The sequence below is a fragment of the Cygnus atratus genome, chromosome 1 (genome assembly GCF_013377495.2).
Source record: "Cygnus atratus isolate AKBS03 ecotype Queensland, Australia chromosome 1, CAtr_DNAZoo_HiC_assembly, whole genome shotgun sequence".
NCBI classification, from domain to species: Eukaryota; Metazoa; Chordata; class Aves; order Anseriformes; family Anatidae; genus Cygnus; species Cygnus atratus.
Genome location: NC_066362.1, coordinates 35,967,808 through 35,984,034, shown reverse-complemented (window position 1 = coordinate 35,984,034; position 16,227 = coordinate 35,967,808). Strand labels below are relative to the sequence as shown.

At 38.2% G+C, this 16,227-nt stretch overlaps 1 protein-coding gene across 2 annotated transcripts in view; it reads right to left on the bottom strand.

Moving 5' to 3' along the window:
• Positions 1–16,227, bottom strand: part of SRGAP1 (SLIT-ROBO Rho GTPase activating protein 1) — a 151,467-nt gene that overhangs the window by 35,437 nt on the left and 99,803 nt on the right. For both annotated transcript variants that reach the window (XM_035543927.2, XM_035543928.2), the window contains exons 6-11: positions 16,088–16,216; positions 9,100–9,321; positions 8,206–8,307; positions 5,265–5,462; positions 5,068–5,152; positions 729–756 (exon numbers count right to left, since the gene is read on the bottom strand). In XM_035543927.2, the coding sequence (XP_035399820.1) occupies positions 729–756; positions 5,068–5,152; positions 5,265–5,462; positions 8,206–8,307; positions 9,100–9,321; positions 16,088–16,216 (764 nt within the window). The remainder of the gene's footprint in view (positions 1–728; positions 757–5,067; positions 5,153–5,264; positions 5,463–8,205; positions 8,308–9,099; positions 9,322–16,087; positions 16,217–16,227) is intronic.

Here is a 16,227-nt window from a genome sequence, read left to right as displayed (position 1 = left end):
TTGCATTGTTTTTAATTCAAGATAAGGGGTGGCAGCAAAGTCATTCCTATCCAGGAAACAAAAAGTAGAACGAGAAGGCATTGAGCAAGGATGTATTGACTGGAAAGGGCAGGGAAGAGAGAGACCAGGAAGGTTAGTCTGGATGTTCCTGCTCCCAGCAGTACGGGAAAGGTGGTGCCCAGAAGCAGCAATACAGGAAAGCGGCAGCTGCAAACTCACAGTCTGATACCCTCGGGGTTGCAGCATGCTTGTCTGTGTTTATGTCTGGAAGCAGCCTCACAGGTGTGGCATTACACAACCAAAATGTATGTCCTGAACAAAGCGGGGAGACCTAACACAGTCTCCCTTCTCTTCTGTGAAGGTGTAGACCCATTTAAGTATCAAACACATGGATACTGAGGAAAACAGGTATTTTCTTCTGAACTGTGCATTCTGCTCAAAAAAGATATATTTTTTTTCCTAGCACCAAAAATCCACCGGCAATGTCCAAATTCACAAATATTTTCAATGATTTCCCTGCTTCTCCCACCATTGACACTGGCCTAAGCAGCTCACAAGAATGCTGAAATGTTAAAATGCTGAATGTTAAAACACACAGTGCCTGTACACAATTTAAGTAACAACAACAATAATGTTACACATCATTAGGAACTTGCTTTTACGTGTGTGATTTCTGTTTTATTTTCCATTTGTAGCTCTCTAAACCAAGTTAAATAAAAATGTCTTACCTTGTTGTCATGTATTCAGCCCTGTGACCTAGAAAAGTTGAATAAACAGGAAACAAAAATGTGCATGTTTTAGGTAGATCTTCAGTTGTTTGTATCTAAATTACGCTTGGTAAATTGCTTTTAACCCTAACGTTCACATTACCAGCGAAAGATAGACAATTATACAACTAATAAGGCAATGCAGTTATCTACCATCTCCACAGCTGCATTTAAAATCCAAACACAATCCATGTTATGGAACAACTTCTAAGAACCCTGCGCACTATAAAGGATCATTTGATACTGTAAATAATTTGAAGCAAAACTCCAAACAATGCCTATTGGTTTTGCAAATGTATTTTCTTTGGCTAAATCAGTATAGAGATAGAGCTGCGCCAATATTAGATTACATTTCCCTTGGTGCCCTGTGCCTAAACCTGTTCAGTGCAGAAAATACAAAGCTCTGGACATCAGTGGCTTGCTGCTGAAAGACTCCTTTTCATTGGTGTAACTGCAGGAAAAAAATACAACGCTATCACTGGGAAATTATGCAACACAGACATAAGAAGAGTGACAATTGCACAGAATTGTACAGAAGCAAATACTGTGCTCCAGAAAGGTGCATGGATAACATTTGCAGAACAACAGACCAGTAAGTCAGGCATGTGCCCCATGTAAATGCATGATAATGGAAAGCAAAATAATCAAACAGTAGGATGGTCACGGTATGGTAAGTTCCCACCGGTCTTGTTTTCCCAAAGGGAGATCGCACCCTATAAATTTACTAGAATTCTTTGAACGTGTCAGTAAAATACTGGGTAAAGGAGAATCAGTGGAATTAACTTCTTCAGAAATTCAAGGTCCTCTGATAAATGTCTTCACAAGAGGCTAATAAGTAACTAAACAGCTATAGATTGAATAGCAAAATATTATCACTGATCAAAAATTAGTGAAGAAAAGGGAAACTGAATGGAATTAAATGGTCTATTTTCATCATGACAAAAGTATAATGGTCATTTACTCAAGCCTTCCCATCAGAACCACTTATGTAATACATTTACTGAAGTCTTAGGCATATCACAGCAGCTAAGGAGGCAGAAAATTGTGCAAATAGCTAAAATACTTTTTTATCGAGTCATGACAAAATTGTGAAGCCCTTCAGAAGTGTTGATCAATGCTAGGGAAGAAGACACACAATGGCAAATTGAAGTCAGCATTGACAGGTTCAAATAACAGATATTAGGGAAGGAAGAACTAAATACCTATGCAGCTAGTAGAACTACAGATAACTATGCTGACTCTGAAAATCACTCTGAGCATCACTTGGACTAGCTCTAAGATCCCTGTTCAGTTTGAAAGTGACACCAAAAAAACTTGTAATACTGCAAAAAGAACAAAAATCAGTGATATGCAAAAATAATATTATCTGGCAATCTCCTGGTGCACATGAAATACTGCACAGTACTGAATACCCTCCTCTGAAAATACATTAAGCTCTTGGAAAAAAATCTCTGGCATTGATAAGATGTGCAAAGTTTGTTGGCACTTATTTTACAGAGGTAAAAAAGAGGGATAAAGATCAGTATGTTAAATAATGAATGACATGGAAAGGGAAAATCAGGAACTTCTCCCTGCTCATGCAACCAAGGGAAATTCACTGAGACTAAGAATTCCAATAATAAGTGCTAGTTAAACAAAAGTTGTTACAAATCCCAAGTCTGGAGGTTTTAAACACATCTCTGATATTTAATAAATGAGGGTAAAAACTATCTGGGACACAGAGTCAATTTCTTTTACAACTGCTTATTCTCTTCTTGCATTTCTCTTTGCTTGGTTCAATAGATGTGCCTTGGGTCTGAATTAACATGGATATAAGTGTGCTTCCTATGTATGGTACCAATTTTGATTGAGTATTCCTCATTTACTGTTCCAAATTTGCACATGCATACTCAGCACAGAGCATTTTATCTATCTTCCTTGTGCAGATCATAAAAATGCATCTGCAGTGTCCATGAACAGCAATGGACTGGAGTAGCTAGATGATCAGCTGGAACAGAATCCAAATGCTGTCAGTGCTGCGGACACCACACGGTTTTGAATAAAAGCAAGAGAGGGTGCCAAAGAAAATTACCATTCAGACCATCCTCTCCCTCTCCTCTTTTACCCTTCTCTCCTCTTTCTCCTCTCCCCTCCATCTCCCCCCATTCCCCCTGCATTACTTAATTTGGCACCCCGTGTTATTTGTCAGCTGTCTTGCTGACATGAAAGGTTCCAGAAGAGGCAGTCTGAGTGGAGCAGGGGAGCAGTTAGTTCACTTCCTAAAAAGAAATATTTTCTACACTAGCTACTAGTAATAATGTTTGTAATTTTACTGTGATTCTACCCTTTCAGTTATCCCTATTCAAGGCATGCACAGAATCCAGGTCTTCCTTCCCAGGCACGTGTGCTGTCATGCAAGACATACCTCAATAAAGTGGGGTACCCAAAATTTTTTACCTATAATAATGGTGGCTTTTGCTCCAAATATCAGCTTTGAATGTGCATTTATACATTTGGGATACTATTTCTATGGCGTGATGATAGAATAATAACTATGTTCAAAAACACTGTGGGCAACAGAAATAAACGACTTGGGGTTACGGCTGGCTGGGTCAAACGGAATGCTCCAAACAGAATGGCCCAAGCATGCCCGAACGGCCCAGAGTCTGACAGCAATTTATCACTTAAGACATCCTGCTGAGCAGTTTTTCTTTGGATTTCCTTTGATACTGTTCTTTCCTTCTTTCTTTCCAACATGCATTACGCAAAGGATCCTACTGCCTTTTATTCTTCCCCCTTCAGTAAATGATCATGTATTTTACTGGGCTTCCAAATAAAAAATATTTACTTTATTTTTCCACATACATTTTTGTGAGCATTTGGAGGAAAAATTTCCTCATTTTTGACCAACATAGCTGCACATTTTTTGCGGGAATAAACTTCTCAGCACTTGGAACCAAATCCTACTAAATGAAAACTTCTATGAGAAAGAATATAATATAATTAGCTGTCTGAAAACAGTTACTATCTTCTACAGTCCAGTCCTGCAAGAAAACACTGCTTATTTCATGCTTAGTCACTCCCTGGACAAGGGCTTTGTTTGGGTCATAGCCACAGAAATGTTAATAGCTGTTTAGGCACCTCCACAAGTGGATTTTTGGATCTGGTGTTTTATATTAAAAGCATGAAGATTGTGTGATTAACAACACATTTTTTTGGCCGGTAAAAAGAAAATAAATTGACATATCCTGTTACTCTTCAGAGAAAAAGTTTCCTTTCTTGTGTCTGAACTTTGAATTACAGTCTTTAACCTTCAGGAGAGGATTTTTATTCTTTGTGGTGTAATACACTTCCTCTCGAGTCTGTAGCACTCTGTGTGGCATGTGGTATGATTCTCCTTTTCCCTTTGGTCCATAAGGAAGTGCCTGCTGGGAGGGCTGCTAAGAGGTGGGCTGGAACTATGCATAGTGCCTGATTCATTACTGTCCCAATTCTGTTTTACTTCCTTTTAATTATGGGAATCTGCTCATTTGGTTTGCATTTTAAGATGTATTTTTTAAAAATTATGGAGTGTGTTCAGGACAATGGATAATTCTCTGTCATCATAATTTGTAAAAATTCAAATAATCGTACATGCAATAACAATAATCAACATGTATAGAGCTATGCATTAAGTTTTCATTCATTCCAATTCACAATGTGAAAATACTTTGTAGAATCCCACATTAATTAAGTCTGTAAGAGTCTCACTACTGGAAGTAGGTGAGGAACTACAGTGAGGTCAGGATTTAACCTATTACCTTTCATAAAAGCTTCACTGAGTTGTAAGACTGCAAGAAGGACATTCGTGTCCATGTGTCAGAAATGTTGCACTAGCGTGTCTATTGTTAGATATGCATCCTGATAATTTTGCATGTTTAAAAAATGTCACTTTCGTCTAACTCTTAAATAAACCCCAAGTCAACAGAAATTATCGGGAAGTAGAAACAGTGCATTTATCACAGTTCTCAAATCACCCTGCATTGACTGTGTTAGCTCTCCTTTCAGACATGAGATTTTTCATTCAACAGTTCCATCTCCAAATATAGCCACTTGTCTAAACATATGCACAGTGGAAATAAATATCCGTCGAAGAAATACATTTGATTTAGGGTGTGCAGTCTTATCACTGCATCAAAACTATGACTGATTAAAAATCAAGTCTATGCTTAGTGAACAATTGAGCTTTAAGCTCTGTCACTTTCTCCAGCATACATCCTGAATTTCAGGTGGTTCATTGTATAGTCTGGAATCACTTTAAGGTTTATTGTGCGATATTTACCTTCTCCAAGTGTCCTCTGCAGCAAGTCATGCTTTGCTTGAAGTTTTGTGATGAGATTACTACCTTCCAAATATTCTCTGAATTTCTGTAGAGATAAGATCAATCTATTATTACGTATGTGACTTAAATTCCAGGAATTTCTGTTTACTTCAGGTGTTTGATCTGTTATCACATGAATGAGGAAGCAACCAACATACCATGAAATAGAATTGCTCGGTTTCCTGCTGGTTAGCTCTTCTTTTTGCAATGCTAGGCTTACTCAGATATGTCTCAGAGACTGTGGACTTCACAGACTCTGTTGAGCGACTGTGCTGGAAACATTCTGACACATCGTAGTCTTCAATGGTGACCATATCTTGTATTGTTTGCAAGGTAGCCTCTGTTGTTTTCTTAACCTGGTGTTAAAAAAGCACATCTTAATAAATGGAAAGATAAACGTACCAGAACAGCTTAGAATGGAAGCTCATTACTTAAACGAATTCTCTGGCACACTCGCCCAAACGGTGTTGTGTAAACATGAAAAATTAAATGTACTAAACCAGATATCTGTGTAACACAAAAATCACATCATTAGGCTTCACATCTAGTTCTCTGCTTTACCATGGTACAATGCATAAACATTGTTGTACTCTTGTGTTGACTGTATGTGAGAGAAATGTGATATGATTTTATAATGGTCCCTAATTTGGGGCAACAGGAAATAGAGATGACAGGTTGTGCTGAAGGGTTAACTCTTCAGCATATGGCTGAATCTGCTGGTTTCAACACATATATTAAAGGATCTGGCTAACAGAATGTGTTCTTCCATGTTAAAAATCCATGGGACTGTGCTGTGGTATGAAGGACAATGATGTCTGGACACAGCTGGAGGAGAGGGCTGGCAAAAGAATATTTTACACCAGTCTCACAGCACTTCTTATGGAGCACAGTCATGACGGAAACCTGGGGATGGATGCCTTGGAACAGAGGATGCAGTGTTTCCACTAGCAGTGGAATAAAAGTAACTGGCAAGATTGACAAGGATGTAATTTACCTCCAAGTTCTGCTTTTCAAGACTCTCTTTAGTAGAGTTAACTGAATCACGCACACTTCTACACACACTTCCAGTGCAGGAAAATAACCTTCTTGTGCCTGCCAACATGATTTCTCCCTCTATGTCCTTACACTTACTGTTGAAAAATATCTTTCTTGTTCCTTTTGTCTTTGCTACCTTGAGATGCTTTCTAAATTCAAATTTATTTTTTTTTTAAAGACTACCATACAAATCTAACAGGCATTACTATTTTGTTCTAGGCATTCAAGACATGACATAGAATGAGAAAAACTCAAATCCCAAAAGCTTATCAAAAAAGCACACACAAACACAAAAACATCCCTGTACTTTAATTTAGGAACAGATACCCATTTAAACTGAGGGCCTTTAACACTGCCTTAAATTGGATAAAAGTTCAATTTATACCCACAGTGGGGCCTCTCTCTACTGCTGGAGCAGAAGAAGGAGAATGGCATTGTATTTCTGTAGTTTACAAAAAATGTATTTTGCTAGGTGAGGTATTCCCATGCCAGGCATTCAGTACTCCTGTTTATAAATAGCTGCAGCTGAAAGTATAACAGATTTTGACTCAGCTACCACAAAAGACAGTCCAAATTCCTTTGACCTTCAGAAGTAGCAATTTGGGGACTGGACAGAGGGTGGTCACAGAAGACAGTAAGTGTGCTCAGTGGCTTTCTGCCACAAAACTATACGCTATAACATGCCAAAAAAATATATGCCCTGCAAGTTTTCATTGAAGCACTTGCAAAATATAGAACTTAGTACTATAACCACATGGACAGGTAAAAGATGAAGTTTCCAAACATCTATGAAGCAGGCAAGGATCTACATGCCCTAAAAAGAAGCCAAAGGAAATGCTATACGCTGGACAAGTGAAGCATTCATACACGTATCAGTATCTGTAGGTAGTTAAACATACAACAGCTGAACCAGCTGAACAAGTAAGGCTTCCAGAAATGTAGACCTTTGAGACACTTGATGTTAATTCCTAAATTGTACTTCTTTTAACATCTCTGGAACTGCCTCCAAATTCAACCCATTTGACCATTTTGTAACAGGCATGAAAAGTGGTAGTTTTATATCTGATGCATGTTTAATCTCCTAAGAAAAGGCTAAGTGCAAATTCTGTGGTTTTCCATGTTTATCACATCCACAAAGTTGGCTACCAAAGGAGCCTCTACATAGTACTTTGCCAGTGATCTTCAAAATTAAGTTCTATGCCAGGGTAAATGGGTCTCAAGAAGTAGTGTGAGGTGACGGGCATATGAATATGGGAAAAAAATCAGCCTGTTTCAACTCTTTCAACTCTTTTTGGTTCAATGGTTCTCTAAAACTGGACAGAACAGTTATCAGAAGAACCGAGTGATTTCAATAGTTCAAAAGAGCACTAACATCTAACATTTGAGTGTCTGGAAGCAAACATTTGGTTAAAAGAAAAAAAAAGAAGAAAAAAGCACCATCTAAAATACAAGAGATTCTTTAAGAATCAGAACTATTGGATGAAATATGTGGGTAAATAAATACAATCATTAGGAAAAAAAAAGATCAGGTGTTTTTCTCTCTGTTGAAAGTTATTTACACAGTAAATTTATTTTCATATTTTCATATAATTATTCACATGATTGATAAATAAAAGTGTGAAAACAGACTAAAATAATTTTGGAGACAGATGTATAGAAGCATATGAATATACATATGTTTTAGCTGAAACAGAATTACCTCAAACCTCTCCTGAAAAGGACAATGAACAATACATACGTAGCCAACACATGTTGCTGTTTCGTTCTGGTTTGTTAGTATACTTGGCTCAGGCAAACAGCCATGCTTACCACAAGCCAAATCCTGCATTCTTTTACATCCCCTGAAATGTCTCCAACAGAAAAAAAAAAAAAAAGGTATATAAGAAGCTTTTTCAGTCATGGTTCTAACTTAGCATATTTGCCAGTATTTGTTTTTAAAATTAGGACAGCTCATATAGATTGAAGCCATTTTACTGTCGTTTACGTGCTTCTGACAAGGTAGAAAACACTGCATCTTCCTGAAAATGGTGTCCGATGCATAGCCCATGCATACAGAGACCTTACCTCCTCATTTTCAATTTTGAGAGTGGCCAGCCGTGACTGTAGCTGCTGATACCTAAGCATAAGCTCTGCTTGCACAGGTTGCTGGGCAGTGACTTGACAAACCTAATAAAGAATCAGAAAGAGCTGTGAGATACAAAGGAGAAAAAAATTCAGGTCTTTGGTTGCTCTCCTTAACATGAGGTGAATTCCCACCAATGCCACTAAAATGTAATAAAGCAGACAGTAAAATGTAACCATCTACATTTAAAGCATTTACATGCTACAAGGTGTGGAACTACACGCCCCATTTTAGGACTACAGAGCACAGCCCTGTTTGTATGGCTGCTCTGTGTTGCTTTTCTGTCATACAGAAATGCAAACCCTGGAGTTACCTTCCTGTAAAGATGTACACAGGTGATTCTGTGTTCTACTTTGCTACTGGCCTTTGGAATACAAGAACAGGGCACAGCTGGGGAACCCTGTACTCTTGAAATCTCCAGATGATAAAATGGAGAACAAAGGGAAAGGGCTGCATTTCAGTGGGCACAGCTTGGAGATCTGCAGGTGCTCTCAAATAACAATCACAAGTGCTGTTACAGGAGAGAGAGGTAAGGAAAACATAAAGTCACCACTTACATTGGTGCTGGACTGAGCACAGGCTGGCCAGCAAATCTTCTGGATATGTCATAATGGGTAATACAGAATACAATAACACACAACACCTTTTATTTGGGAACTCTGAAGAAGCTCAGAACAGCACTGCAAGTTTTGCAAAAGGTTATTGCTTATCTACTTGATTTTAGGTAGCAATAGCAGCTGTTACCATTCTGCGTCTTTGTTAAAGGGGATAAAATTTCTATCCTGGTATATAGGAAGAGAAATAACCACTGTGGGGATATTTGTCACTGTACAGACCTCATCACCCATATGAGACTGGAACTCAAATTTCATTGGCGGACAAAAAGCAGTGGGGTACATTTCCATGAATCTCTGCTTGTCACTTCGTGGCTCCAAGCTGTCAACTGCATTTTCAATAATGTCTAGTCCCTCATGCCTGGAAGTTTCAAGGTTATACTCCGCAGAAAGATATGTTCTTAGGGCTCTGTTCAGACTTGCGTGGTATCCAAGATCACAACACTAATAACAGAAAAAAGAGAGAAGAAAACCAGTTAAAAGGCAAGAACACCATTCCAATACACAAAACCATAAATTATCACTAAAATTTTATGTCCAGAAATTTTTCTGTCTTCAAAGTATTTTACAAAATATCTTGTACATCAAAACACAGTATTAGGGTCAAAACAGTAAGCATTTAGTAGCCTCATTTTATTGCAAAAACTAAAGGACAGTTTTAGAAAAGAGATCAAGTGTACAAATACAGCAATATGTTTGCATTTGTTTATCTGATACAGATATGCAATGACTGCATTTACATAGAAAAGTTCTGGGACTCCAGCAAGAAGTGGGCTTTATAGTATTATTGTCATATGTAAGCCTCAGATAATCTATTTAAATATATCTTGATATACCTAAGCATATAAGTCAATGCTAGCACCTAACTGAAAATGAATCAGTTCTTGCTAACCATGTATGTGCCACGACAAAAAAAAAGAACAAAACAAAACAAAAACAAACAAACAAAAAAAACCAACAACTGCTTCCCACATTAGTGACTCAAAGCCCACCCAGCTCCACCCCCCTGCCATGGGCAGGGACACCTCCCACCAGACCAGGCTGCCCAAAGCCCCATCCAGCCTGGCCTTGAGCACCTCCAGGGATGGGGCATCCACAGCTGCTCTGGGAAACCTGTTCCAGCGCCTCGTTATCCTCATAGTAAAGAATTTCTTCCAAATATCTAATTTAAATCTATCCTCTTTTAGTTTGAAGCCATTACTCCTTGTAGTCAACACACTCCCTGACAGAGTCCCTCCCCAGCTTTCCTGCAGGCCCCCTTCAGGCACTGGGAGGCCGCTGTAAGGTCTCCCTGGAGTCTTCTCTTCTCCAGGCTGAACAACCCCAACTCCCTCAGCCTGTCTCCACAGGAGAGGTGCTCCAGCCCTCTCATCACCTTTGTGGCCCTCCTCTGGACTTGTTCTAATACTTCCATGGCCTTCTGGTGCTGAGGGCCCCAGGACTGAACACAGCACGCCAGTGAAATCATTGCCATCGATGCAATGACAACAGTTTAACATCCTTTCCCCCAACAGTACAAGCGTACTTACTGTAAACACCTTATTTCCCATGCTCAGACAGAGCCAGCAATACACATCATGACTAAATGCAGAGTCATAATTTATCTCTTTTATTTCTAGGGATGAGAATAACCCTGGAATATAATTGAAATCTAATTGGTAAAATGTAAATTGTGTTTGTTCCTGAATTTTAAACACCCTACATTTGCATTATTCATTATCAGTTAATATTTTAACGGCATGGCTGAATATATTTTTAAAACATTGCAGCAGAAGTGTATCAAGTGATTGTTTTCTTAGTCCCCTCTTCCCCCCATTTAATAGTATCTTAATAGTAGAGATACTATTAAAGGTAATAGTATCTTTAGCTTGTGCTCGGTGAGTTTCCAGGTAATGGCAGGAGTACTGCAAGCCTCTCTGGCACCCCCACACTGGAACATCAGTCTGCTAACAGCTGTGTACAAAGCAATGTTCTTTATTTGAAAAGTGTGTTTAGGCTTGACTCAGTCCAGGGTCAAACTGACCAGAAATCTGTTGGCAAACAGTCTGCAGCAGATGAAAATATCCAAAATTTCTCATCTCATAGGGTGTCTGCAGGAAATTGCTGCAGTTTTAGGAGAGATTTGTTCCAGGCAGAGGACAATACCTGTCTAGGGCAGTCAGGGAGCACACCGCCTCTGCCTACCTCCATCCCTCCTGGGTTCCCAACCACAACTTAAAATCTTTCCCTGCAGGACTCAAGAGCAAAGTGATGCATTTGGGTAAAGAAGCAGTTTGAATTCAGTTGACTGTATACCATGTTTATATGCATCTCTCCCTCACAGCTATTACAAACCCTTACGACTCATTAGGAATCATGTTTCCTTCCCTTTCCTCTTTCTTACTGAATAAAAGAGAAAAAGGCAGAGAGACAGAAAGACAGACACACGCACAAGGGTAGGAAAGAGAGTTTTCAACCTATTTACCATACCTAAACCTGTGTGTACAAGAGAAACAAACCACTACCTAAAAACTAGCTCTTGAACTATTTAAAGAAAAAGGAAAAAAGCTGTCATGTTCATTCAAACACATCCAGCTTAACCTCTTTCTTTTGCATTTATACAATGGAAGTGTGTTTCATGTACTATAACAGCCACTCAAGTTTTATATTAAAGCCCATCCATATTTCAAAGATACCCAGTCCCAAAAATATTGTTTCTAAAAGGAAAAATCTCATGGTGTTTTTCTCTTGTTCTGCGTCAAATCAGATCTCATATTTAATTCACTATCGTTGATGAAAAAGACAGACTAAAAGTGATGATAAGAAAGTGGATCAGGGAAGCTGTTTTATTTCATGTGCATTAGTTTGAGAGAGACCTCAAGGAAGACTAAATTGAGAGGAAATAAGAAATGGAGGGCAATGCTACATTTAGCATGACCAACTATCTATGTGTTATAAAACTACAGGGATTTAGAGCCTATATTTTGGAGGATTAATAGAAGTCTCACTGATTTACTATCATAGATGTGGGGGGTTTTGATACAGCTGTTTTACAAGCTGGAATATAACACTGCAGCCTTGCAGCTTTATGCAAGACCTTCACTGTTTAACCCCTAATCTACTCAGTAACTACCATCTGATCAGGAATGAAAGCCTTGGTTATTATTTGCAGGTGATAACAGCTGTACAGGGTAACAAATACTGCTTCCCAGACATGAACAAGGATTCCTCCAGTGAAGCAGAATATCCTGCCAGACTAAGGCTTTTTTTTTCCTTTTTTTTTTTTTTTTTTTTCAGTGCTAATGCCAGCAGAGCAAACAGGAGCAAAATCCAGAACCTGAACTAATGCCTTATGAGTGGAATTTAAAATGCCTGGATTTAGATTTTTACTTCAAAAAATTAAGTAAAAGTAGAATTTGTATAAGCAATACTATATTTTTACAAGCAGAATTAAAAATTATAAGGCATTGCAACTCTTACTTCTGCCAGACTGGCAGAAAACTGAGAGACAAAGATATTCTTCACCTGGAAACAGCTCTGCCACAATACCAACTCACAGCTATTCGGAGAGTAGAGCACTGCTTTAATCTGCTAGTACTAGTAATGGTTTAGAGAGATGCCTACAATGGAGACAGCACTTGGTGCACTTGCTTATTATTAAAACTAATAATGTAAGGTACTGCTACTAAACTGCTGCCCCCTCAACACTGGAAGAAAAAAAAACAACCACACGGCAACTTTTCAGGTATTGCAAAAAGGTAGATATGTATGCACTTACACATGCATGCACGTATACATGATTTTCAGGAAAAAAAATGTAGACCCAAAAGACTTGTAAAGCTCAAACGAGCAGCCACACTGTTAGCCAAAAGAAATATGAATCCTTGAGGTTCGCTAATCAGCACACTAAGGTGACAGCCTGGATGGCTAGTAAGACCTGCTATCAATCTATGGGCTAGAGAGATGAGATGTCAGTTGGTGCAGTAAGACATGAAGATGAGAAATGAGAGAATGAAGTCATAGACTATGAGTTTTATTGCATTTCATGATTTGTACAGACTTTTGGTTGGGCAAAGTAGAGGGAGATGAGTGATGCATTTGGGATATGTGTGAAAAATTAATTTTGTAATTTGCATTTTATTCTTATTTGGAATTTAATCTGAAGCAGTCTCAAGAGCATTTACTTTCTTTATTGCACCCCAGAGTATATTTAGGCTTGAACAAAACAAACTGCAGTGCTTAGCACAGAGCTGCAACCAAACAACCAAGCTGATCTTCATTTCATTTCAGGAACAATAATAAAATTCTAATGCCAACGGAGACAGAAATTCATAAAAATGCCTTAACCTCTAAATAAGTCATGTTCTAATCTTCCCTCTAACACAGACATCAACATTCAAATCAAAGGGATCTGACTGTACATATCGTATTTATGAGAACTTATAATAAAGACTGTGAGCTGCACACGCTCTAGCCTCGTTTTAAACTTGCTTCTATGAATGATTAACAAAGAATCTTTACAGAATAAATTAAGTCTGTAACAGCTAAATGCTCTCTAACTTCCTAACCATCCAAAGCATGTAGACTGCAATTAGATATTTGGAAACTCCACTTTAAGGAAGATCAACACATAAACATTATATTTATTCCAGTAGCAGAACTACAGTGAAGTTAGTCTTGATCAATATTTCCTAGCACTTACCTTCAGATCACAGATCACATGCTAAGTCTGAAAAAAGTTCCTTACCTTCCTCTTATACCCAGATAAAACTAATAAACACAAATACATGCAACTCTTCAAATAAATGAGTAATAATTTGTGCCACATGGACAGATGTTGGTACTAACAGTCAGCTTAGCAGGGGTGTGTATGCTACTATTCCTCAGAAATCCACAATCTTAAAAAAAATATCTATGTATCAGACAGAGATTATTTAGTTTAGCTAAAAAGCACTCTGCTACTTCCTACATGATACACATAAGGAGAAAAACTAATCCTGTCCTTCACTTGAACAAGATCCTACTACATATTCAAAAGAGAAGAAATATTCGACAGAAAATTCAAATTTCTCTAGAACAATATGGTGAGAACAGAAATACACTGTACATAGTAAATCCTGCTTATCCCCTCTCTTCTTTGCAAATGTTGGTCCCAGCCTTCAGCTCATGAAATGCATTAAAGCATCTAGCTAAGACTCCAGTAATATTTTATCTTGCTTTTATCACAAGGGCTTAAGATGAACACCACATCATCGTTTTAAGTCAGAAGCCCTGAGCTTTGTTAATGAAATGAACGAGTTGAACAGTTCAGACTGAGTTCATCTAAGGAACTGCAACTTAGGATTTTCCATATGAGCCTCACAAATCAAGTTGCATTGGAAAAAAAACCATTAATAAATAAATAAATCCCACAACCATCCCCAATTTTGTTACGAACAGTTCACTGTGCTCCTCCATATATTTATCCCGTTTTCATCAGACATATTTATCAGTAATGTAGGAAAACATTCAGTTTCATTTACGATCAACATTAACAGCTCAGGGAGATCTAAATCCCTTCCATGTTAACTGAAATTCAGACACAAAGGAGAAGTAATCTCCTTCTGCAAAGAGAGAGAGAGTTCAGGGAAGCACAGAAAGGAAGGCAGGCAAATAAGAACAAAGTAGAGAGGGTAAAGAATGAAATAACCACCCCTGCTCTGAAAACTCACAATCATCCCATTACATTAGTAGATTTACAGAATGAGGTAGTCTGAATCGTTGTAACATATGGTCAGTGGGAAGTATGTCTCACATTCCAATGATATAATCCGAAAATCTTGCCAAGACTCTTGCATTTACAGAAAGTGTTTCCTCTGTCAAGTAGTAAACACTCTGTCTAGATACCAGTGCTTTCACAGAATATTCTGATTAAATACAAATGTCTGCAAGACACTTCCTTTAAAGAAGCTCACAGTCAGACTAAGTTGGTTCTGAAGCAAATTCTGGTTACACGTTTATAGACAACTCATACAGAACAGTCATGAAAAGGGCATTTAAATTTTCCATTTAAATTCTTTAGAGAAGTGTAATTTCTAAAGCTATTTCACCAAAAGAATGTTATTCATGGCTTGGAAAAAGCCACTCAAAGTATGTATTGTTTTCCTGCATTAAGAAATATTGCAAAATGTAAATTTCTGTTAAAGAGTAGAGCTGTTAGAAAGCTCTAGTCTTCATGGTTGTGTAAATATCTTTTCAAACACTAACTCCAATGAGTGTTGTCTTTGTATATATGTACAGAGAGCTTCAGCTTGCTTCTCCTCACAATTCTTTGTGAAGCTCCAGGGCTGTGGTTTCTACAGCATTCACTGCTATGGCAAACTCTGTGAACATCACTGAAATCGGTAAGAACCAGGAACATTTTCCACTCTGAGAAAGTCTTGACAGAGTAGGCACATACCCTGGAGACATTCACTGGGAAATGTGAGCTCTAAAAGAGAAGGCAAGAGAGAAGACTAAATCAGCATCTTTCCAGCCTCTGAAGGGGTAGCGGTCCCACAGGGGTCTGTACTGGGCCCACTACTGTTTAATATCTTTATTAACGACATAGACAGTGGGGTCAAGTGCACCCTCAGCAAGTTTGCAGACGACATCAAGCTGAGTGGGGCAGTTGATACAAGAGAGGGAAAGGATCCCATCCAGAAGGACCTGGACGTGCTTGAAAAGTGATCCCAGGTGAACCTCATGAAGTTCAACAAGTCCAAGGTGCTGCAAATAGGTTGGAGCAATCCCAAACATTGCTACAGACTGGAGGATGAATGGATGGAGAGTAGCCATGAGGAGAAAGACTTGGGGATATTGGTGGATGAAAAATTGTATGTGAGCTGGCAGCATGCACTTGCACTTCAGACGTTTATGTTCTAAGAAATATCTGTAGACAAGAAATAGTTTAATAGTACAAAATGGAATAGTCTACTTTTTTATGTTATTCCTGTCATATTTGCTCTTGCCATATAGGGAAGAAAGGTACCATTCTAACTTTAAAAGACGGGGTTCAGCATCTTATTGGCACTTTATTTTGTGAAATATAAAGCTGAAAGGAATATCTGCTAATTATTCCACACAAATTATAAATGGTGAATGTATTGTCATATGGGCAACCCATATGACTAATGTATTCCCTTTGAAAATGAAAAACATACGTATTATTCGTGAACAAAATAAAGATAAAAATAAATGTGCAAATACTTACGTCAATTAAATCTGAAAGGTCATGAATATAATACTTGAAAACAGAAGCATTGGTTGCTTCAAGGGTGAGCAGGTATTCATTACGGGCCTTAATAGATTTCAGCTTGTTTTCAGAATATTTTGCTTGACGCTAGGAAAGAG